The sequence below is a fragment of the Ostrea edulis genome, chromosome 1 (assembly GCF_947568905.1).
Source record: "Ostrea edulis chromosome 1, xbOstEdul1.1, whole genome shotgun sequence".
Taxonomy (NCBI): Eukaryota; Metazoa; Mollusca; class Bivalvia; order Ostreida; family Ostreidae; genus Ostrea; species Ostrea edulis.
The window spans coordinates 34593009-34616996 of record NC_079164.1 but is presented as its reverse complement, the minus strand read 5'-3'; the positions used below and the strand labels follow the sequence as shown (position 1 = coordinate 34616996).

At 36.0% G+C, this 23988-nt stretch overlaps 1 protein-coding gene across 1 annotated transcript; it reads right to left on the bottom strand.

Moving 5' to 3' along the window:
- Positions 1-615: 615 nt before the first annotated feature.
- Positions 616-23863, bottom strand: LOC125658797 (protein VAC14 homolog). Its single transcript, XM_048890221.2, has 16 exons — positions 23678-23863; positions 19536-19686; positions 17363-17530; positions 16115-16177; positions 13463-13570; positions 13196-13305; positions 12819-12925; positions 11019-11157; positions 10652-10789; positions 9776-9968; positions 6331-6587; positions 5866-6040; positions 4277-4395; positions 3558-3637; positions 3096-3252; positions 616-1783 (listed from the first exon to the last, which is right to left on the bottom strand). Exons 1-16 carry the CDS (start codon positions 23776-23778, stop codon positions 1648-1650), a joined length of 2202 nt encoding a protein of 733 aa, XP_048746178.1. The 5' UTR covers positions 23779-23863; the 3' UTR covers positions 616-1647.
- Positions 23864-23988: the final 125 nt, after the last annotated feature.

The window sequence follows — 23988 nt, the reverse complement described above, 5'->3', positions numbered from 1 at the left end:
CAAAATCGATAGGGAACATCTTCATCCCATAGGTAGTCCATATATATGATATGGTGACGGTAGGTGGAAAGGATAATGCTTTAGAGCCCGGAAACCATTGCGTCTACAGATAGACAACCCGATTCCAGTATACCACCCCCACAACTTGTTGCGGGGGGTATAATTATCCATTGTCTTCTATAAACATGTTTTTTTTAAAAATAGAATACGATAGGTAATTTTTTTCCTGGATTTTTATTTCAATCTTAATACATATTAAACCTCAGACTCCTGTGGTCTAGCTCAGTAGGAATATAACACCAAACCAGGGTCTTGGGTTTGATTGCCGATGATCAGATAACGACCACCTTGGTAGGTAGAAACACCTGACCATAGACTCCAGGGTTCTGGGTTCAAATCTCGGATTTTCTTTTTTCCTGTTATAACTACATGTATGTGGTTCATGCAGTGCATTTTTTATACATGTTAATTTTAAGGAGACATGTTACAATGAAACTGATCATTCAAATCAGTCATTTAGAATATTAAACCACGTAATCAAATGAAAAAATTGATGCACCACATAAAGCAATTTTTTTTTGCAGTATAACGGACAAAAAAAAAAGATTATAAATGTTATGTTGAAATAAGTTTAATTTCTAGATCGAAGATAAAATGGAGAAAACTTCATAACAAAAGTATATGTAACAAATGTGATTTTAGACAGTTTATGTCGGAGAGAAAGCTCCATCTCTCGTGTCGGAATGACTTCAAACAAATCAGTTTCATATCAAAAAGGACTCCCTCTGACCATCCAAAACAAAACTGACAAAACCAATATAAATGTACATGTATAACATGCAAATAATACTAATATCACAAGAAATTAGAAAAGCTTAATTTATTCGACCTTTTGTGAAATCATACAGAACTTCTTAATTTCTTATTATTTATGAGTGTTTGAAGTACCCTTTAGAAATAAAGCATAAAGTTCATTGAAACAAAGCAAAAAATTGAAACTACATGTAATCTACACATTGAGAATTGACGGTGGTGCTTGATATAAATTTAACGTCCACTATAGATATCTGCATAACATGCAGCACACTCTCGACGTCAAACTCCTTCACAATAAAATATTGCACAGTTTCATTTTTTATCTCTCAACAAATGCACATTTTTACACACTGATTTTAGACATTTGTACACACTGACTTTATACATTTGTACACACTGATTTTAAACATTTGTACACACTGATTTTATACATTTGTACACACTGATTTTATACATTTGTACACACTGACTTTGCACATTTACTGATTTTGCACATTCTTACATAACACTAGTCTTGTGTTACCTCTCAACAATTTCATTTAATAAACAAAATCCAAAATTTTAATTGCATGCAATGAATTCCCAACTGGTATCTAATGCATGTGCACCATATAGATATCGATATCATCCATAAAGATGTTGGTGTGAACAGAGCACAATTTCCATCCAACATCAGTTTTGAAACTGATACCAACTACATGCAACAATACTTTTGTATACATGTAAGAGGTCAGATAAATAGACAGAAGCCCTCTTGGAATTCATGACAGTTGTTTCCTATCAGCCCCGGCCCCTACTGTGCTGTTTTAGAGCTTTTTTCACATTTTCATGTTATGCCCTGATAGATGCTTTGACTTTCTGGCTGCGGGCTGCTCTGTGTCTAGCTTGGACCTGCAGGAAATGCTGATGAAGTTCCTTGAAGTTGATCTTTGATACTAGTGGTCTTGGATCCTTTGAGGACTGGGACCTGCAAAATGTAATACACGTACATACAATGTAAATATACTGCCAATACTAAACAAGAGGTACTGTGAGCAATGCTCACTAAGAATACCCCCCACTTACCCCAATCTCCCAAAGGGTGGGTGTTAATACGTATAAACTACTTCTTTCCTGAGTGTAAAAAAGAAAGGGCATGACAAAACCTTGGGTAGTCTCTTCTCTAGGAGTGTGCTTAACCTTTGACCCCAAAATCAATAGGGTACATCTTTGTCCCATGGGTAGTCCATATGTATGATATGGTGACTTTGGGTGGAAAGAATAACGCTTTAGAGCCTGGAAACCATATTGCTACTTCGATGTCCAGTGTGCTTGATCTTTAACCTTTTGACCCAAAAATCGATAGGGAAGATCTTCATCCCATGGGTAGTCCATATGTAAGATATGGTGACTGTAGGTGGAAAGGGTAACGCTTTAGAGCCCGGAAACCATTGTGTCTACAGACGGACGGACGGACAACCCAATCCAGTACCCCCCCCCCCCCCCCACAACTTTGTTGCGGGGGTTATAATTGTGTTAGTACTGCAGCACAATATGTACATGTACTTCTACCAAGGAAACACAGACACATACCGGTATGCATACCATTTTAGTCTCCATTTCCTTTGATTCACAGTCTACAATGGAATCATCATTGTTCGTGGGGGATTGATGTTCATGGATTTCGTGGATCACTCTTACCCACGAATTCATGTCTCCTTAGACATTTTTTAAACCAAGTAGAGTTATCTCTCCTAGTGACATCGTATCGCTTACCCATGAAACTACGTCCCCACGAACCAGCAAAATTTTGCTTACCCATGAACAATGGCTCCCACGAATTAAAATGAATCCACAGTAATTCTCATCAACAAAGTTAGCAGGTCTAAAAATCTAAAGCAGCAAAATTCAATGCTGGACAGAATTATTTTTCAATGCATCTGGATAAACAATTTCCCAAGCTACAGTACTTTTAAAAAAAATCAATCATGATAAACATGTCTGCTAAAATGTCAATTGTTTCTAACCCCCCCCCCCCCCCCCCCCCCCTCTTCCAAATCAAATCATTGTCATCCATTTTAAGTGTACTGATTCTGACACCAGAATTGTTTTGATGAAGTTACTTTGACCATATTCTTGTGCACATGAAAATAAATCCAATGACAATTCAATCACATGATTATCACATCAGCTCTGCACAAATCAAAACCATGCAAATTCTTTGATTATTACAAAAAGTAACACATAATTTACATGTTAAGTTTCATATCTTAAACACGATGACGTGTATCAGTACATACTTTTCCTTCATGGTCATCAGCTGGTACTGTGGAATACAGTCCAGTCGGTATCGGAGGAGTTTGAACGCCTCGGACTGGGGGAGGAGCATCAGAAGGCCATACAGACTGCGGATCAGGTCCTGATTTTGCTGGACATCCAGTAACTGTAGGCGTAAATCTGGAAAATGGACAGAAGTTAAAAGTCACTAAACCTCATGTATTCAGCAACATATATCCAAAAGCTAGGTAGAATGAACAAAATAAATACGGTACAAATATACGAGTACACTGAAACTTGTAAACACAACACTTTGGTATCAAAGATTATTTTTAAAAATCACCTTCAGGAGTATAGCATACACTTTGTACTAATAATACATGTATTCATATTCATACATACAAAATCTATGTGAAGACAATCGTGCAAAATTTTGGATTACACAACATCTGATTTAGACAAGTTAGACTGTACTTCTTACTCACAAGCAAAGATGGGAGATTCAATCAGCTGTACAAGTTTGTCTATTTCCTTCAGGAAGTCTACAGTGATTTCTAAGTCCCCGCTGTATTAATGTTAAGAATATTAGGGTAAAACATATACTGTCCACTTGTTGGATATCAATAGTGAGGTCATTTTTCTTCTTCAGATTTTACAATAAGAAACATGTAAATAACAAATTCCTTACAGTAGGTATGGAAACTGTTGTTTGTAAGACTTTCTTGTTTTGAATTTTGTATTTTTTAAACAATAATTTATATAATTTTGAAGCATATAATTGAAACTGTCCATAAAATATTGTTTTCTTTTTTATAAAAATGGCAAAAGATGCTATTTCAACTAAGTTACAGTACGGCCAACGCGGATCCCGTATTAGACCGTATCATATCACAATTCCAAAATTGACTGATATAAGAAATTATTGAGTGAAAAGTCTGCAATAAAAATGAAAGTGTTTGTGTATTGTTTATAAAAATTTTGAATGCTACTTGTAGCAAATAATTACACATTGTATTTGAAAATACTCAGTAATTTTCCCACTTCTATAAATGTTTTCATCTTCCCAAAATGACCCCTCCCCTTCATGAAAGAAGCCTTGAGTAACCATCTTTGTAACCTTGCAAGGGTTGCAATAAATTCCTCCCCGAGGTTTGAGAAGTGTGTATAGTTGCTTCATATCTCTATAACAGATTGCCAAGGATACAAGGTCAGCAGAAGGTCGCTGGCATGGTGATAGTTTTGGGTCAGATAACACAGTGATATGGTTGCTATTGGACTGTGGCACCAGGACTTATACAGGCAACAAAACAGAGCACAGCTTCCCTGTAATGACAATTAAAATATTTACAGCTCCCCTGTGATGACAATCAAAATATTTACAGCTCCCCTGTAACAACAATTAAAATATTTACAGCTTAACTATAATGACAATTAAAATATTTACACTCCCCTGTAATGACACTTAAAATAGTTACAGCTCCCCTGTAATGACAATTAAAATATTTACAGCATAAATATAATGACAATGAAAATATCTAATGATTAACTGTAATGACAATTACAATATTTACATGGGAACTATAAACACAAATTTAAATTATTACACCTCAGTGTATTTTCCTCTGTGTAAAAAGATGACGATGAGCCGACTATTTTTGTCAAAATTACCTCTGCTGTGTTATAGTTTCTGTGTAAGGCTGTCACGGTTCCAAATATTTTTGGGATTTTTAAAATTCAGGTTCGGGTATTTCAGTTCGGTTTTATACAGCTATTTTCAAAATCAAATATACAAGTTAAAATCAAAAACATTTATTTGTATTTTGTTACATTAGTGAATAGTCGACACTAAATTTGGTTGTTGTATTGAAGAAAAGCGATGAGACACAGACCTCCAATTTCCTGCTTCATTGGTTTGAGTTTCTAAACATTATATGATGTCATTTCCTGCTTCATTGATTTCAATTTCTAAACATTATGATGCCATTTCCTGCTAATCATTGGTTGAAGTTTCTAAATTTTATACGACATCATTTCCTGCTTCATTGGTTTGAGTTTCTAAACATTATATGATGTCATTTCCTGCTTCATTGATTTCAATTTCTAAACATTATATGATGTCATTTCCTGCTAATCATTGGTTGAAGTTTCTAAATTTTATATGACATCATTTCCTGCTTCATTGGTTTGAGTTTCTAAACATTATATGATGTCATTTCCTGCTTCATTGATTTCAATTTCTAAACATTATATGATGTCATTTCCTGCTAATCATTGGTTGAAGTTTCTAAATTTTATACGACATCATTTCCTGCTTCATTGGTTTGAGTTTCTAAACATTATATGATGTCATTTCCTGCTTCATTGATTTCAATTTCTAAACATTATATGATGTCATTTCCTGCTAATCATTGGTTGAAGTTTCTAAATTTTATACGACATCATTTCCTGCTTCATTGGTTTGAGTTTCTAAACATTATATGATGTCATTTCCTGCTTCATTGGTTTAACTTAAATTGCTACATGTTATATGACATCATAATAACGCAAAAATGTATAAAAAGTATCAAGAAAATTTTTGAGATGATCGATTAATTGTTGAATGAAAGTAACAGAACATCACTGAGGAATAAACACCGTGAATGAGAGCTACTATAGTCCTTATATAAAGAGTACCTCATTCATCATATACATGTAGCTAAAAAGTTCTGAGAATGAGAGCAAAAATTTGATAAAGAATTTCATAGCATATACAGTTTGTACTTACTGTACTACAATGTACTTAAATACACAAACCTGAGTGTCAAGGTTTTTAAGCTGTGTTCGAAGTTCAAACAGCTCAGTGGAGGTCAACAGAATGGTGTTCAGAGTCTGAACAATCTTACAGGCAAACCACACATCAGGTTCATTCACAATAATGTGAGAGAGCGACTTAAAGATGTCCTCTGCGGTCAGGAGCTGGCACAACTGTCTGAGGACAAGAGGAGAATTCACTGAATGACATCTAACAACATATCAGGCTTCAGATTTTCCTTCCATGAAAAAGATGTGTACTAAGATATATATCAGTTAAGATCCAATTATGAATTTATCCAGAATACTTATCTACGGTAAACTTCAGTAAAAAGCAGAAAATGGATAAATTATAATTCGTTACACATATTAATTATTCACCACTGATTGAAATACAATCATCATGCTGAATTACAGAGAAATGTTCACTACAATATTTTACAAGCATTCAGATCCCTCAGAGTTTACCTGATAATAAAGTAGCCACGCTCATCAGGCTCCAACAACTGCTGGTCTTTCTTAAACAGTTCCACCAGACAAGCCATGAACTTGGAGAAATATTCATTCAGTCCGGTACAGTTCTCGGGGTGATCGGCGGGCTTGGACTTACTGGGACTGGAGGAGGAACCAGATTTGTTGGGACTGGGGGCAGAGGCCGGCTTGTTATGGTGTCCAGCAGGATTGGAGGATATTTCAGCCAAAGCCTCAAGATCCAGGAGCACAACCTGTAAACAGGTGGAATTTGTGTTCATTGTCTGTGTCTGCTGTGTGTAATCTCCACAGGCAGAGAAATGAATGATGAGTACACACCGTACAGGCCTGAATAACTCAGGTTCATTTACTGAATAACTCAGGATCAGGTGTGTGTGTGCAGATTTTGAATATATGCATACAAATGGTACGATGTCAAGTAATTATGTCGCAGAATTTGATTAGACATATTTCAGTCCTGAATATTTGGTTGATTCCAATATAACATATTTTCAAATAAGATGTGTTTGTGAAACACAAATGCCCCCGATAATGGTCAATTCTGAAGATGGCCAAGGTCACAAGAACATATATCTTGGTACCAGTAGAAAGATCTTGTCACAAGAAATGCTCATGTACAATATGAAAGCTCTAATAATTACCATTTAGAAGTTATGACCAATGTAAAAAAAAAAAAGTAGGTCAAATGTCAAGGTCAAAAGGTTTAGTACCAACGGAAAGGTCTTGTCACAAGGAATACTCATGTGAAACATCAAAGCTCTATCACTTACTGTTCAAACGTTATAAGCAAGGTTAAAATTTTCAAAAAGTAGGTCAAACTCCAAGATCACTGGGTCAAAAATGTTGGTACCCACAGAAAGGTCATGTCATAAGGAACACTCATGTGAAATATCAAAGCTCTATCACTTACTGTTCAAACGTTATTGCAAAGGTTAAAGTTTTCAAAAAATAGGTAAAACTCCAAGGTCAAGGTTACAGGGTCAAACATGTTGGTACCCACGAAAAGGTCTTGTCACAAGGAATACTCATGTGAAATATCAAAGCTCTATTACTGTTCAAAAGTTATTAGCAAGGTTAAAGTTTCAGATATGATTACAGAATGACAGACAGGACAAAAACAATATCCCCCCCCCCCCCCCCCCCCTGATCTTCAATCACGGGGGTATAAAAAGTCAATTAAAGTATTAATTTGAATGAAATTAAAATCAACATGTATTAATTTCTGGGAGGCTCGGGTAAATCCACCAGGAGAGAGAGAGAGAGGTCTGCATGTTTGCAAAGGGACTCTCTTCAAAACTGTGATAGTATGTCAAGACTCGGACACACAGGTAATCAAGAAGTAGTATTACGCAAGCTCAAGATCACACTGCACAACAGATTAGCGAGACAAATAAAGTCAGTCACAGACACAGTTAAAATCTAACATTCTATTAGGTTACATTTACATGTACCAGTGAGATGTACAATTTCCAAAGAATGAAATGATATGCAAAATGAAAGTAAATTGAATATTTGGTTTTTTTTGCAGGTGAATTAATTGATTTATCAAATATTGTCGTAAACTTAATATTTTGCATAAATAAAAGAAAAAGCTATGTATTTCTCATTTCTAACAAATAAAAGGATATGTAACAAGAATGTGTCAAGCTTAACTTTCAATATTCTTACAATGATAATGAAAGGGGGTGTCTCCAACCTTAATCTGACAACATTTTGGGTGATGTTCGCAGAGAAGCCATACTGCTTCAAAGGGACTTTTCCTTGTAAAACCCATGCACGAGTATTTCAAAACTCGGATCCTCAGGTAGACAGGAAGTATTACGCAACCATAGATCCACGCTATTTACAACATAACAATATGACTATGAAAATTCTAACATTAAATTTATCACTCATACGTACATCTTCCAACATATAATCCGATATGCAAGATGAATGTTCTAAACAAAAACGAGAAGATTCAAGTAGAATTTAGATTTACGTTTCATTTTACTAACGACTTTCTCAAATACATGTACACATGTATTATTGAAGACCGAGATTTTGTTAAGATCAATTGTCTTATTTTAAAATTTCAATACTCAATAAAAAGAAATATATGTATCAAACAAAGACACATGCCCCATCAATTTTAGTCCCAATTTAATGTATTCCCCATGGTTTCGCTTTCCAACGAATAAAACATTATCATACATGCATTTCAATGCCGAAGTATTATTTTACAAATAGAAGTATTTTTATTTCATCTTATGACTTTTCGCACGATGATCATCAAGGAAATATCTAAGTTTCAGAATTGGGTTTTAGATTTATTTTAATAATTAACACATTCATTAAATACTGTAATATGAGATACTGATTTTCTTCAAATCGATGCAATTATTTTTTGTATTTTTTTTAATTTTGAAATTCAATTAAATGAAACGTATGCAGAAGAAAGATACTTGTCCATGCACGTGCAATTTGAATGTTTAATTTCAGCTGATTAGAAAACTACACTGTAAGCCATGATCTGACAGGAAAGACAGATACTAAAAGATAGATCTCTTCGACATGTTATCTAATATTTTCTAAAGTCTAGTTTCAAATTTATTTCTATTAAAAAGATGTTTACAAATACCGATTAACTTTCCCGTGATCATCACTGACAATACGAAACCAAAATCTCTGAAGTAAATTATGTTTTACATCGTCGATTATACGGATAATGCACGTATATATTCATTCTGAAATACTGCAAAAATTTTAATTCACTAACATACATGTATAAGATTTAAATTGTACTTTTCAATTGATTCTATCCATTGGAAGTAACTGTCATTGGAGACAAGATACAGTATTCAGACCTGTTATCAACTGTGCAAATACAGGTAGTTTACTCCGCCGCGGTATAAACGTGATCCCGCGAAGCCCCGCTATGAAAAACTGCGACAGTGTAATGCGGAAAGGATTAAGTTTCCGTCACAGTGACACGGTAAATAAGGGATCCACGTTGGCTGTACTGTACTGAATAACTCATATTCATCTACTGAATAACTCGGGTTCATTTACTGAATAACTCAGGATCATCTACTATATAAATCAGGTTCATTTACTGAATAACTCAAGTTCAGGTTCATCTACTGAATAACTCAGGTTCATCTACTGAATAACTCAGGTTCATCAAACATTAAAACTAAAGAATGAGAGCTTTATGGAAAAAGTCAGTTTTAAATGAAATGAATTTTGATATATAGAAAATAACATGATAGATAATTTGGAGCAACAAATACACTGCAATATCACACAAAACAATAAAATATGCTGTGTTACATCACAAAACACAACACATGGTATGTTGCCATCACACAACACAACAGACACATCATGTTGCTATCACACAACACAATGGGCACATGCTATGTTATACCATCATAATTACCTCTTCTGACTCATCAGACAGTGTCTGTAACAGTACCGGGAAGAATGTGTCCACATATTGAAATGTCCGCTTGGGGACTTTAGTCAGCATGTGACTTAACCACTCCAGTGCTGCGATCTTCGTCCCGAAGTTTCCACCCTCCAGGATCTGACAGAGAACAGATATCACTCCCTTCACATCCAGCTGGCTGGAACTGAAAAATAGGTTCAAATAATCATCCATGTTGAGAGTTTCTTCTTCACAAACTAAAGCCATTCCAGTGCACCTAGTCATCTAGAACTTTTGTCTTTAAATATTTTGTTATGAGGATAAAATCATATGATATGATGTGCATTTAGTTTAGAGGAAATTTCCGACTGTATAAAATTCAATAACACTTTGTAAAGTTTGGTTGTATAATATTCACAAACACTTTGTAAAATTTAAAGGAAAGTCTTGATTGCATGATATTCACTAATACTTTGTGAAGTTTGGAGGAAAGTCTTGATTGCATGATATTCACTATTGGAGGAAAGTCTTGACTGTATAATATTTACTAACATTTTGTGAAGTTAATACATTAAAACAAAATGTGTTTGTGAAACACTGATGCCACTGTATGGTAGTAAAGTAATTCTGGTATCATAAGAAAGATCTTGTCACATCAAATACACATGTGAAATATAAAAGCACTAGCTCTAAGTTTTTCAAAATTAGGTCAAACTCCATGGTGAAGGTCATGAAATCAAAAAATTTGGTACCAGAAGGTCTTGTACCAAGGAATATACATGTGAAATATGAAAGTCCTAGCACTCAGTTTTCAAAAGTTATGGTCAAGGTTAAAGTTTCTGCTGACAAACCAACTCTCCAATTACGGGGGCTTAAAAGTGGTGTAACCTTGCGAGGTTGTTAATTGTTCCCTCCCTTAGTTCTCCTGACACTTGATCTTTGACCTCTTCTGATGAGGGCATGTCATCGATGTCCGAGACGAGATCCTTCAGGGCATCATTAAGGACTTTAGCTGCCTCCGCAACACTGCACTCAGTCAAGGACTTTATTCTCAATCATTGAAAAGCTTATTATGTAATAAAGTGAAATCATTACTTCTGTAGGATATAATTCTTGTGAATTAACTTCAGAGTAACAAATATATATCATGCCTCCAACCAATTCCGAACTTATCCGAGATCAAACTGAGTTCATCCAAGAAAAGAATTGGTATCTGTTAGGAATGTTTCCTTTGTTTACTTTCAGAAAAGGATATTTTCTCTGTTTGTCTGATGCACTCTGTAGATTGGGCAGGACAGCGTTAATAATTCCCGGTGTGTATTGAATCATGGTGCGACCGGCTTGACCTATGAACTCCCGTAACCAGGTCATAGCTGTAAACTGAATCAGATCATCTGGAAAAGAGGCAACGGTTACAGATAGAATTAATGATACAGCTCCACTCCAGTAGGGAACCAGAATAACAGTTGAACCCAGGTGCTCTTACTTCTAGGCAGGTAGGCTAAATTCTAGACTCCACTAACTGATGTAACAGATTGAACCCCTCTGACTGCCAGATTTTGAGCCCCATTGATCACCAGATATTGAACCCCTCTGACTGCTGGTTGTTGAACCCCCTTGACCACCAGAAATTGAACTCCTCTGACTGCCAGCTATTGAACCCCTCCGACAGCCAGCTGTTGAACCCCTCTGACAGCCAGAGATTGAGCCAGTTGTTGAACCCTTTCAATGCCAGAGATTGAACCCCTTTGACCACAAGAGATTAAATCCCCTGACCACCAGCTATTGAACCCCCCTGACAGCCAGAGATTGAGCCAGCTGTTGAACACATTTGACCGCCAGAGATTGAACACCTTTGACCACAAGAAATTGAGCCCCTCTGACCGCCAGAAATTGAATCCCTCTGACTGCCAGCTGTTAACCCCTCTGACAGCCAGACACTGAGCCAGTTGTTGAACCCTTTGAACGCCAGAGATTGAACCCCTTTGACCACAAGAGATTAAATCCCCTGACCACCAGCTATTGAACCCCTCTGACAGTCAGCTGTTGAACCCCTCTGACAGCCAGTTGTTGAACCCCTCTGACAGCCAGACATTGAGCCAGTTGTTGAACCCTTTGAACGCCACAGATTGAACCCCTTTGACCACAAGAGATTAAATCCCTGACCACCAGCTATTGAACCCCTCTGATAGTCAGCTGTTGAACCCCTCTGACAGCCAGAGACTGAGCCAGTTGTTGAACCCTTTCAATGCCAGAGATTGAACCCCTTTGACCACAAGAGATTAAATCCCCTGACCACCAGCTATTGAACCCCTCTGACAGCCAGACATTGAGCCAGCTATTGAACCCTTTGACTGCCAGAGATTGAACCCCTTTGACCACCAGCTGTTGAAACCCTCTGACTGCCAGAGATTGAGCCAGCTGTTGAACACATTAGATCGCCAGAGATTGAACACCTTTGACCACAAGAAATTGAGCCCCTCTGACCGCCAGAAATTGAATCACTCTGACTACCAGCTGTTGAACCTCTCTGACAGTCAGAGATTGAGCCAGCTGTTGAACCCTTTGACCGCCAGAGATTGAACCCCTTTGACCACAAGAGATTAAATCCCCTGACCACCAGCTACTGAACCTCTCTGACAGCCAGCTGTTGAACTCCTTTGACCACCAGATATTGAACACCTGTGACTATACTATAAATTACACATTCTATTGAGAAAATGTATATAGGCTCAGCCTGCTGCCTTATCCTTATCATGCATTCATTTTACATAATAAAACACGGTTTATATAAATTAACTATGTGTGGAAATCTGATTAAAGATGATGTAGGAAGTACTTTGAATAATTATGTAACGAATAGTAAATGGCAAAGTTACTTTCAAAATAAAATAGTTAATGATGTTCCATCTTTTAATATTCAAAACATGAATGTTCCCTCCTAAAAGTGACTACATAATCCTGTCTGTCTAGAGTATACAGTCATTAGCAATACCCTGAATATTTGGCCTTGAATGTGGTACTTCATGGAATATTTAGTGTAATCAGCACTTACCATCGCTGTTGCAGTGCACAATAAGGATATTGGCCATGCCTTCAAATTTAACCCCAGCATTACTGTTTTTTATTCCAGCCAGAAATTCTGCTAGGAGATCCTGACACCTTGTAGACAAACCAAAATAAAACTGAATGTCAACATAGCTTAAAACTTTATCAACAGGAAATTTAAAGGTGATCATGTGTACAGTTTCTGAGTATTTATGACTACAGGAAGTAAATCGTAAAGTTGCTCTGATATGAAACTTTCATTCCAAATGCTCTGTTTAAATGAGACAAGGCACATTGAATCTCCTTGTAATATAATCTCCAGATGATGGTACATGTTCAATGAGAGATGATGACCACTCTGTTGTGACTTATTGTTTAACTTACATTTTGCGAATCTCAGGACTGGAATCCCCCAGTACATTAAATAATCCATCCAGGAATTCTGGCAGCAGCACCGTCATATTAATATCTGGTACTGCATCAAGTATTGCTATCTGTCTTAGACAAACAAAATCAATCAGACTATTCTCAATATCAAAGAAGAAAAATTGAGAGCATACATTTGAAGCATGTCTAAAATCCTAACAGATGGCAAGGAGAAAAATCTTTAATATCTCATTATTTCACAATTAAATCAGAAAAGCTTCTTACCCATGAGACGATGAACTGTCGCGCCTCATGATTTTTTGCATAGATTCTGTCCCTGAGGAGGGGCATAAAAGCCATCAAATCAAAGGAGGGACTCTCTGTCACAATATCCTACAAAATATCAACCTGCATATCACACCACTTAATTACTCTGTCACAATGTCCTACAAAATATTGACCTGCATATCACACCACTTAATTACTGTGTCACAATGTCTTACAAAATATTGACCTGCATATCACACTGCTTAATTACTCTGTCACAATGTCCTACAAAATATTGACCGGCATATCACACTGCTTAATTACTCTGTCACAATGTCCTACAAAATATTGACCTGCATATCACACTGCTTAATTACTCTGTCACAATGTCCTACAAAATATTGACCTGCATATCACACTGCTTAATTACTGTGTCACAGTGTCCTACAAATATTGACCTGCATATCACACTGCTTAATTACTCTGTCACAATGTCCTACAAAATATTGACCTGCATATCACACTGCTTAATTACTGTGTCACAGTGTCCTACAAATATTGACCTGCATATCACACTGCTTAATTACTGTTTCAAAATGTCGACTCACCCTATATCACAATGAACTAAATATCATACTGCTTTTGAAATTACTTTGTCACAATGTCTTATAATACAATGAACTGCATATTACATAGCAACATAAGAGTAACTAGAGATTATTTTTATGAAAAACAAGTCTCCCCAGCTCCCCAAATTGGAAATGCTCCAAATGATACCCTTCCCCCCCCCCCCCCCCCCCCCTTTTACTGCATGGTATGGAGAAGAAAGCATAAGCAGGAACATATACATTATGAACTCCGATAAACCACATAAGAGAAGTGTTCGCAAACTATTTCACACCCTCCACCCCTCAGATCCACTATAACTTTAAGGAAAACAATTGGATCCTCCTGTACCTACATGTACAATATGTACATTTGCAAATGGCATTGAAGTATTGTACAAAATTTCAACTGTATCGGACAAGCCATATAGGAGGAGAAGTATTCACAAGCTATTTTAACATCCCTCACTCCTCTTAAATACCGGTACACAATACATGTAACTTTTAGGAAAATATTTGTATCCTCCTGTCCTGACAATATGCACATCTACAAATGGCAAAGAAGCAATGAGCAAAGTTTCAAATCTATCCAATCAGTCATATAGGAGAAGTGTTCACAAGCTATTTTATACCTCAAACCCTCTTAGAGCCACTATAATTTTAGAAAAATGTCCCACAAATATGCACATCTACATTGTACAAAGTTTCAAATCTATCAGATAAGCCATAATAAGAGGAGAAGTGTTCACAAGCTATTTTACATCCTCCATCCCTCTAAGATCCACTATAACGTTTCGGAAAACAAGCATTCTGAGAGTATTGCAAAGCAATACATACATGTAGTCCCCTACTGGAGGCAAAAATTATTGGACCGCAACAATATTTGAAGTTCATTATCAGACTAAGGTTATAATAAAAGGGAAGATTGGGAAACCAGGATAGGAATGGTTGGGAATCCAACTACTATTCAGGTACAAAGACTAGACCAAGAAAACTTCAAAATTGATCAGTAACTTGTTATGGCAAAGCAATCATCATGATGTACTGAATATCAAATGAATATCTGTAAGCACAACCAAAAAAAGTTAGGATAACTGACAATATTCATGCTATCTTCCTAAGTCCAAGGGCCATAACTTAGTGAAAAATCAATGGACCGAGACAAAATTTGAACTTGATCTGTAACTTGTTATCGCAAAGCAATTTACCAAATATCAAATATTAAATATCTGCAAGCACAAAAAAAAAGTCAAGAAACTTGATAATTCTTGTTGTTTTTCTAAGTCCAAGGGACATAACTTACTGAAAAATCAACGGACTGAGACGAAATTCAAGCTTGATCTGTAACTTGTTATGGCAAAGCAATGTACCAAATATAAAATGAATATCTGTAAGCACAACAAAACAAAAGTCCAGAAAACTGATAATTCATGTTATTTTTCTAAGTCCAAGGGCCATAACTTAATGAAGTATCAACAGACCGAGATGAAATTCAAACTTGATCTGCAACTTGTTATGGCAAAGCAATGTACCAAATATCAAATGAATATCTGCAAGCACATCAAAAGAAAAAGTCCAGAAAACAGATTTGCAGGACTGACGGACAGATAGATGGATGGAGCGCAAACCTAAAGTCCCCTTCGACTTCGTCGGTAGGGGACTAATAATTGGATCCTCCTTCCACGAATATGCACATCCACAAATGGCAATGAAGCATTGTACAAAGTTTCAAGTCTATCAGATTAGCCATATAGGAGGAGAACGGTTCACAAGATTTTGTGACAGACAGACGGAAAGACGGACGGACAGAAAGTACAAAAACAATGTCTCCTCCTGAAATAGGGGAGACATAATTACTACCAATATACCTTGATCAATCAATCTAGTAATTCTGTCCAATATACATTGCCAGAACCCACAAGTTTTCTCTCTGTTACATGCATTGTACTGCATCAGAGAGAAAATTAATCTGTGGGTTCCAACGTTGAATACATTTAATTACTACAAATTACCTAGATCAATCCTATAGTAATTTTGTTTGACTCATGTTACAACATACAGGTACCTTAATCAATCTGTCCAGTAATTCGGTTCCATTCTTCACATTCTGGTCAGTGTCGGATGTTAGCTGAAACATTAGGGACCTGGATTTATTTTACTATAAAGACCATTTTCGCCTTAATTTCAATTTTCTAATTTTCCAAGTCTTGTCATGTGTCTTAATAGAATTTAAAAGAATAAAAAATCAGGAGTTTGGTCACTAGAATTATTGCAGTAGTTGAACAGTTATGTTTGGCCAAAAATGATTAATCAATAGTTTCTCTTGCTCGGTCACATCCATTGAAAAGGTACAGCATGAAAATTTTTCCAATCTATATTTGTTTATTTATGTAAATGAGGTAACTCTTGGGTCATAGATTTTTATGCAAAACTTTCAGAAGGTTTTAATAAAACTGTATGTACATTTTTTTTTATCAAATAATTATTGAAATCAATGCATACACATTTACATGTATGTGCAAGTGTTTAAGAATATTATAGGGCTGAAACGATACTTCCCCTTCACGATATGATACATATTGCAATACTTATGCCACGATTCAATACTTTCAATACAATACAATGTACAGAAGAAGCCAATAATAACATTGAAGAAAAATTGATTACTAACATTCACAATCATAATTCTAAAAGCAAATGTTTCCAAACTGCCAAACGATAAGATGCCTGTTGGCTCTGTACTCTGCAGTTTAAACTAATAAAGTTCATTATTGTTTTCATCAAACTCAAGGCAAACAACAATCTCAATGTCATTGGACTCTATTTTGTCCTGCATGTAGGTATGTTAGATAATATTAAAGTACAGACCTGTCAAGCCTGATGCATTTTAATGAACCTGTCTGTAATAAACGTATCGAATCGAAAATCAAGGCAATGAATCAAACATTGAATTGAGCATTTATATTGAACAGTATCAATATTTCGGTGAATCGTTTCAGCCCTAAAGAATAATAGTATACACTTAATAGTAAGTTATTTTTTCATAAAACTTCCACTGCTTGTTCTATATAAACATGAGAAAGAATATGTAACTCATGCTAGAGTCAACATACGGAAACAAGGGAAAGATAACTCATGCTACAGCCAAGTCAAAACAAAAATCTGCTTGCCTAATCAAAATTTGAAATGTTTTGTCCGAGAAACTATTAATTAATTTTTGTTGGCCTTTTGAGTCACAAACAGTGCTTGTTGTGATACTATAGTAATGAATTTTAGTGACGTGTTGTAACAAGAAAAGCTCTTCTCTTCCTACCTTACTGATTCCATCAAAGATCTCATTGAAGTATGGCAGCACAAACCCTCGACAGACTTTGACAATGTTGTAGAGCGCTTCACATGCGTAGTAACGAACTCGACTGTCAGCATCATGGAATGAGGCCAGTACAGGATGGACAAGTTCTTTCACATAATGCTGAGACTCCTACAGATCAATAGTATGTGTTCATTCAATAAACTTTAAGATTTTCTGATGATTTTCAAATAAATACAACTCTGCATTTATATAAATTTTAAATTTACTGGGGATACTGTACTTTATGTGTATTTTGTTAAGGAGGAATAAAACATTGACATTTTGACTGACTTCCTTTTAAAACATGAATGAAGCCTAATACTTCATTCCCAAACATTTCTTTTTAATACTTGTACAAAAAGTACAATCCAACCACAGTACATTCTGTATTCAAGCACTACTTTGTCAACACAACCTGCTAATTACAATGTAACTTCACCTGAGTAATCTGACATATTTACACAATGTTGTGTATCTCCAAGTAGGTGTACCATAATCAGCCACTGGCTAGATAACCAGTGCTGTTTGTTCAAGACTTCTGTCAGTGTGATGCATACTAAAGTTAGTAGATAATTAAATATGCTTATGTACACAATAGATAATCTATTGATATTGAAATCAGACCATATACATGTATAAAAATCAAACAATTAAAACCAATAACCATTGAATATTTTTTCTAGACATTAGAATCTACTACTTTGTATATTGTACATATGAAGGCATAATAAAAAATATTGAGCAGAATTGAACTGAAGCCTTTTCACTATTTGTATCCATATGCAAGCTGAAGAGAAAATATTAAACATGGTATGATGACCTAGGAATGTGTTGGCTCTTAAGTAATCTGACATTAAATGTAGCAAAAAATATTTAACACTGAGTAATCCGACACACTATCTAACTGACCTTGACATTATCTCCCACGGCATGTCGGGTTAGACAGGTTTCACTGTAAAGTTCTTTTACATCTACATGTAATTGCTTAGCTGGGTAGCTCAGTAGGTTAACATGTAAACTGCTGATCTGTAGATCGTGGGTTCGAGTCTAAGAGGGGTTATAATTTTTTTTTCAAATTACTTTCTTTTAAAACTTTATTTTTTAACTAAATAACGTTTTGAAACTTTTCAATTTCAATATATCATTGTACATGGGGTCAAATGCTGGTGTGGGTCTCGAGGGATGCCACTAATTGTCAATAGGTGTCATCAATAAAAACCTGGAGTTAATGCACACTGTCTCAAATAGGTTCCGCCAGAAAGTCACATGTCGCACCTCCATGTCTTGGTGACCCTGGTAATGCTTCGGCAGCTGAGTGACAGTGGTGAAAGACGAGCCTCCGGTGCCTTTAAATAACCCGAACCAGTGACTAAGGGAAGGAAAATCCCAACAGAAAACCACCGGTCCTCCGGGTCAAGGGGGTTGGGTGTGGGGCTAGCAAGTCCACCCCATAAAAAAGCCCAGTGCTACAGAAACCGCAACAACATCACAACAAGTACGAGACCTAGATCCGGAAGATGGCTCTCAAGTGGAGCTCATAATATGCACAGGTCAAAGCCATCAGGAAGTCAGTTCACCGACAAATTTTCTGTCAATTAAGGCTAGCTAACACCAGGATAGGGTTCTGGAAAATCTGCCCAGGTAGCAGTAGAAATGAAAACAACCATAGAAGCAGAGGCCTGAGAGGCAGGTTTTACTTGGGCCCAGCTGAAAAATGCAGCCCAAAACAAAGTACGTTGGAGAGGTGTGGTTGCGGCCCTATGCTCCCCACGGAGCGAACAGGAATTCCGAATAAGTCAGGTAAGTTAATATCATTGTACATATCCTCCACTATCTATCCATATCAGATTTCTTAGGTGTGCCTCCCTATACTCAACACCATGAAAAAATACATGAATACTAACAAAAAATGAAAATTGTGAGTGGGATTGTAAATTGAACCTATGATCTTCTGCAAATAGTGCAGTTGAACAACAATGCTAAGCTGTGAACACAGCTGACAACCTTGCACAGGCTCTTCAATTGCTACTCTTGCATTGTTTGATTGGTTGCAAGATTGTGCCAGGGATTTGAAGGGGTAAGACATGTGAACTGTTAGGCTACCCTAGAACTGACTTATGCGAGTCCTCCTTACCTTTCCCAGTCCTATTGCCGTGGCTGCCAGCCCAATGGATCCACCTTTCCTGGCATTGGAATGATTTGACAGAGCAAAATCCTCTCCAAGGATCTTCAGAATCCTTCTGATCTTGGCAGGGTCATCTGATATCACAAATTCTCTGACTAACCTAGAAAAACATTTTCCCCATTTCTTCAAATGCTTAAAATGCGATATGTTATACACAAAGACCAATGAAAGCAATGGGATTCACACAATCTGATTAAAATCAGATCCTTTGAAGTCATTATAAAAACCATTCCTAATGGATATCTTTTTTAAAAAATCTATTGGGGGTATGATGTTTATAAATGCTTGTTTTGGGTTATCTTTAGAATTTTTGTCTATAACCTATTGTTATACATGTATATGATTTTACAAAAAATAAAGTCAAACATCACAAGGAGAGTTACTGTGTATTAAAGACAAGACCAGATCTAAATTGTTTAAATACATTTCGTATTGATTACTTTCAGTAAATTTTGTTTTTGCTTCAAATTTAAAAGATTAATCCAAATGAAAGTGTCAACCAATATTCAATGTTTTTCTTTTCTTTTTAAACTGATATTCAATCATGTTTATTCCTGACAACTATAAGTGGTGGATTGAATTGTTGTGAACACATAAAGGAGTCCTGAGCTAGATCACGTGTGACAAAAATGTCAAGAAAGTATTCTATCTGAAACAAGAGGCCCATGGGCCACATCGCTTACCTGAGTCACCTTGGCTCATATTTAAAGATTTTTCCTGTATATTCGCATGTAAAACTTTGATTCCTATTGTGGCCCCAACCTACTCCCAGGGGTCATGATTTTTTCATAATTGAATCTGGACTATGTCAGGAAGCTTTCATGTAAATGTAAACTTTTCTGGCCCAATGATTTTTCATAAGAATATTTTTAATGATTTTCCCTATATATTTGTATGTAAAACTTTGATCCCCTATTGTCGCCTCATCTTACCCCCAGGGGCAATGATTTTAATAAACTTGAATCTGCACTATGTCAGGAAGCTTTCATGTAAATGTAAACTTTCCTGGCCCAGTAGTTTTTGAAAAGGAAATTTTTAAAGATTTTCCCTATATATTTGTATGTAAAACTTTCATCCCCTATTGTGGCCCCATCCTATCCTCGGGGGCCATGATTTTAATACATTTCAATCTGCACTATGTTAGGAAGCTTTCATGTAAATTTCAACTTTCCTGGCCCAGTAGGTTTTGAGAAGACGATTTTTAAAGATTTTCCCTATACATTTGTATGTAAAACTTTGATCCCCTATTGTGGCCCCATCATACCCCCGTGGGCCATGATTCTAACAAACTTGAATCTGCACTATGTCAGGAAGCTTTCATGTAAATTTCAGCTCTTTTGGCCCAGTGGTTCTTGAGAAGATTTTTAAATGACCCCACCCTATTTTTACATTTTTGTTATTATCCCCTGTTTGAAGGGGACAAGGCCCTTCATTTGAACAAACTTGAAAGCTCTACACCCAAGGATGCTTTTGGCCAAGTTTGGTTATAATTGTCCCAGTGGTTCTGGAGAAGTAGTTGAAAATGTAAAAAGTTTACAGACAGCCGGACACAGACGACAGACAACAGGCGATCAGAAAAGCTCACTTGAGCTTTCAGCTCAGGTGAGCTAAAAAGTAAGAAAAGTCGGAGGCAATGTCACGTACTTAGATTGATCTAATTTCTAAAGGAAGAAATACACAATCACAATGACTCGCTATTAATATGGAGCTTTAAACTGTCAAGGAGAAAATGAATTTCACCTGGGGGCTATGCCTAAGCAGCTCAAAAACTCCCAGCCTTTTTCTCTATAAGTGCTACCTAGATCAATCCCTGCCTTTTCTAAACCCCAAGAAAAACGTGTTGAAATGTAAATATACATAATAAATCTAAAATACATGTACCCATATTATACTCCGAAGTCATTAAAAGATGATAGCTTTTATGTATATACTATCAAAAACTCACAGGCCTTTGGGTCCCAGATTTTGTATGATACCTAATCAATAGAGGACAAAGCCCTTTCACAGCCCCTAAGAGCTGTGAAAGCAGAGCTCTCCCTATAGGTGACATGCATAATATATATATATATATGGAACTTGTTTACATTGTTTAAAAATCTACTGACAAAATGACAAAAGGGCAAAAGCGCTATAGATAAAAGTTTGAGTATTGGTTTTTATTTTTTGACTTTATATACATATATATTATATATATATATATATATATATATATATATATATATATATATATATAAAGCACTAAATAATCACAACTAGGTACTGAAAATTTTCGCCCCAGCCCGAGGTCGAACCAGCGATGTACGGCACCCACCGCCTAGCAAGATTGTCAAACCAGTGCGTAAGTCCACTCGGCCACAACGACTTTCCTAAAAAGGAAGTTTTGTTATGCTCCTAAAGCGCTACTTATACACACTGATGCAATCTCACACAGTCGCTGTGTCATTCAGTGTTTAAGATATTTTATAAGGAGAGTGGATCTCTCGATGCAATTGTATTAGAATATTTAATATAAAGCACAAACAAACAATTATAACACCCAACCTTACGTTTACCCTTAGGATCTAAACGATACACGTGATATTCAATTAATTAATATATAAAGCACTAAATAATCACAACTAGGTACTGAAAATTTTCGCCCCAGCCCGGGGTCAAACCAGCGACGTACGGCACCCACCGCCTAGCAAGATTGTCAAACCAGTGCGTAAGTCCACTCGGCCACGACTTCCCTAAAAAGGAAGTTTTGTTATGCTCCTAAAGCGCTACTTATACACACTGATGCAATATATATATATATATATATATATATATATATATATATATATATACACACATTTTTATTTATATATATATATATACACACATTTTTAAAAAAAGGAAACTATAGAAAACTAATGAAAAATTAAACCATACATTATTATGAAACTTGAAAATTTTGGTAAAAATGGTGTCAATTCGAATGCAAGCGCGAGAACATGTATTGCACCATTTTGAAACTTCTCTACTTAAGATCACATCATTCCGAGATGTTACAAAAAATCCATAATAGTATTTAAACTATTTTCTCATTCAATCATGTAATTACTCCTCTAGATATTCCATGTTTGTAAATTTGCTAAACACCAATGATAAATATGATGTCACAATGCACTTTGCACGTCAATTGTGTTATATTTCCCGTGTTCAATGAGTAGGCGGATCAAATATGTCTAAAGTCGTGTAATTTGATGGTTAAGATGCTTTGACAGCTGTTCATACACATCTGGATAACTTGGGATTTTTTAAATCCAGTTATGGATATAAATACTAATACCAATACTTTTTGCTTCATCCTCAAACACGGTCACACCGTTAGACATATATTAAGTAATTTATCATACAGGCATATGATAAACAATCAAAAGCCAGAACCCAAGTGCCAGTGAATAGGTTGGGAACACTTCCCCTATAGCGAGCTATTCTCGCTAAAATGCGATTAGCCTTCTTTAGCGAGAAAGTAAACATTACCATAAACAGTTGTTTTGGTGTCTTTATTGAAAATAATGACAAATTCTGTGCAATGCTGAATAGTACGATACACTCAACATGAAGAGAATTGTCTCCATAGAATTTACAACACAGTCAAGAAATTTCATATCAACGGTGCTGCATAAGAAGGATGGAGTTTGAAATTCAATGCACATCTTGAGTGTTTTTGTTTTGATCAATATATTTGCTGAAGTATCGGACATTTTAGCACTTTTTCTTCTTTTCACTTGAAACATAAATAGATGTACTCCTTGAGTGTTTTCTCGGTTGTATGGGATATATTTACTCTCGCTAGAGAGGAATAATCGCGTTTTTTGCGAGAATATCTCGCTATAGGGGAAGTGTTCCCAACCTGGTGAACACAATCACCATCAGCTCAGCAGCTCTCCAACACTAGGACTGCATTTTCTCGATTTTTCTTTAAATGAACATTAATAAAAATCTACTCCATATCATCTAAGTACTTGCCGTTCAACAAACTTTGTTTAATTTTCATTGAGTCTATGTGTATTGTTTAAATTCAAAAGAAAATATACGCGACCTTGAACTTTAATGAGGCTTACCGCTCGACTTCCAAGGCTCCTGTTTTTCTTTTTTCGTACAACTTATCATTTAAGTTTCGAATACACTGGGGACTAAGTGGTGCATACTCCTTGTCGTTCATATTTCGACAATTTTGTAATCATCATATTTAGATGATGTACCGCCGAAATTAACAGGGCGCAGCCATCTTGTGAGTCACGTGAATATTTTACACCTGCTTATATCATTAAATTGTCAAAAATAAATTGATAAATTCTCGAGTCTTGTATTTGATAATCATTAAGTTTAGTTAATGCAATTTCAAAATTGTGTTTTATGTAATTAAATCGGC

What these genes read in the sequence shown, in the direction of transcription:
- LOC125658797 (XM_048890221.2), bottom strand. Translation starts at nt 23,778, where the DNA reads ATGAACGACAAGGAGTATGCACCACTTAGTCCCCAGTGTATTCGAAAC. An exon ending in TACTGGACAGATTGATTAAG is followed by an intron (nt 13,571 to 16,114) that starts GTACCTGTATGT and finishes GATATTTTGTAG; the next exon opens with GATATTGTGACAGAGAGTCC. An exon ending in TGTCTGATGAGTCAGAAGAG is followed by an intron (nt 6,588 to 9,775) that starts GTAATTATGATG and finishes ACCTGTTTACAG; the next exon opens with GTTGTGCTCCTGGATCTTGA.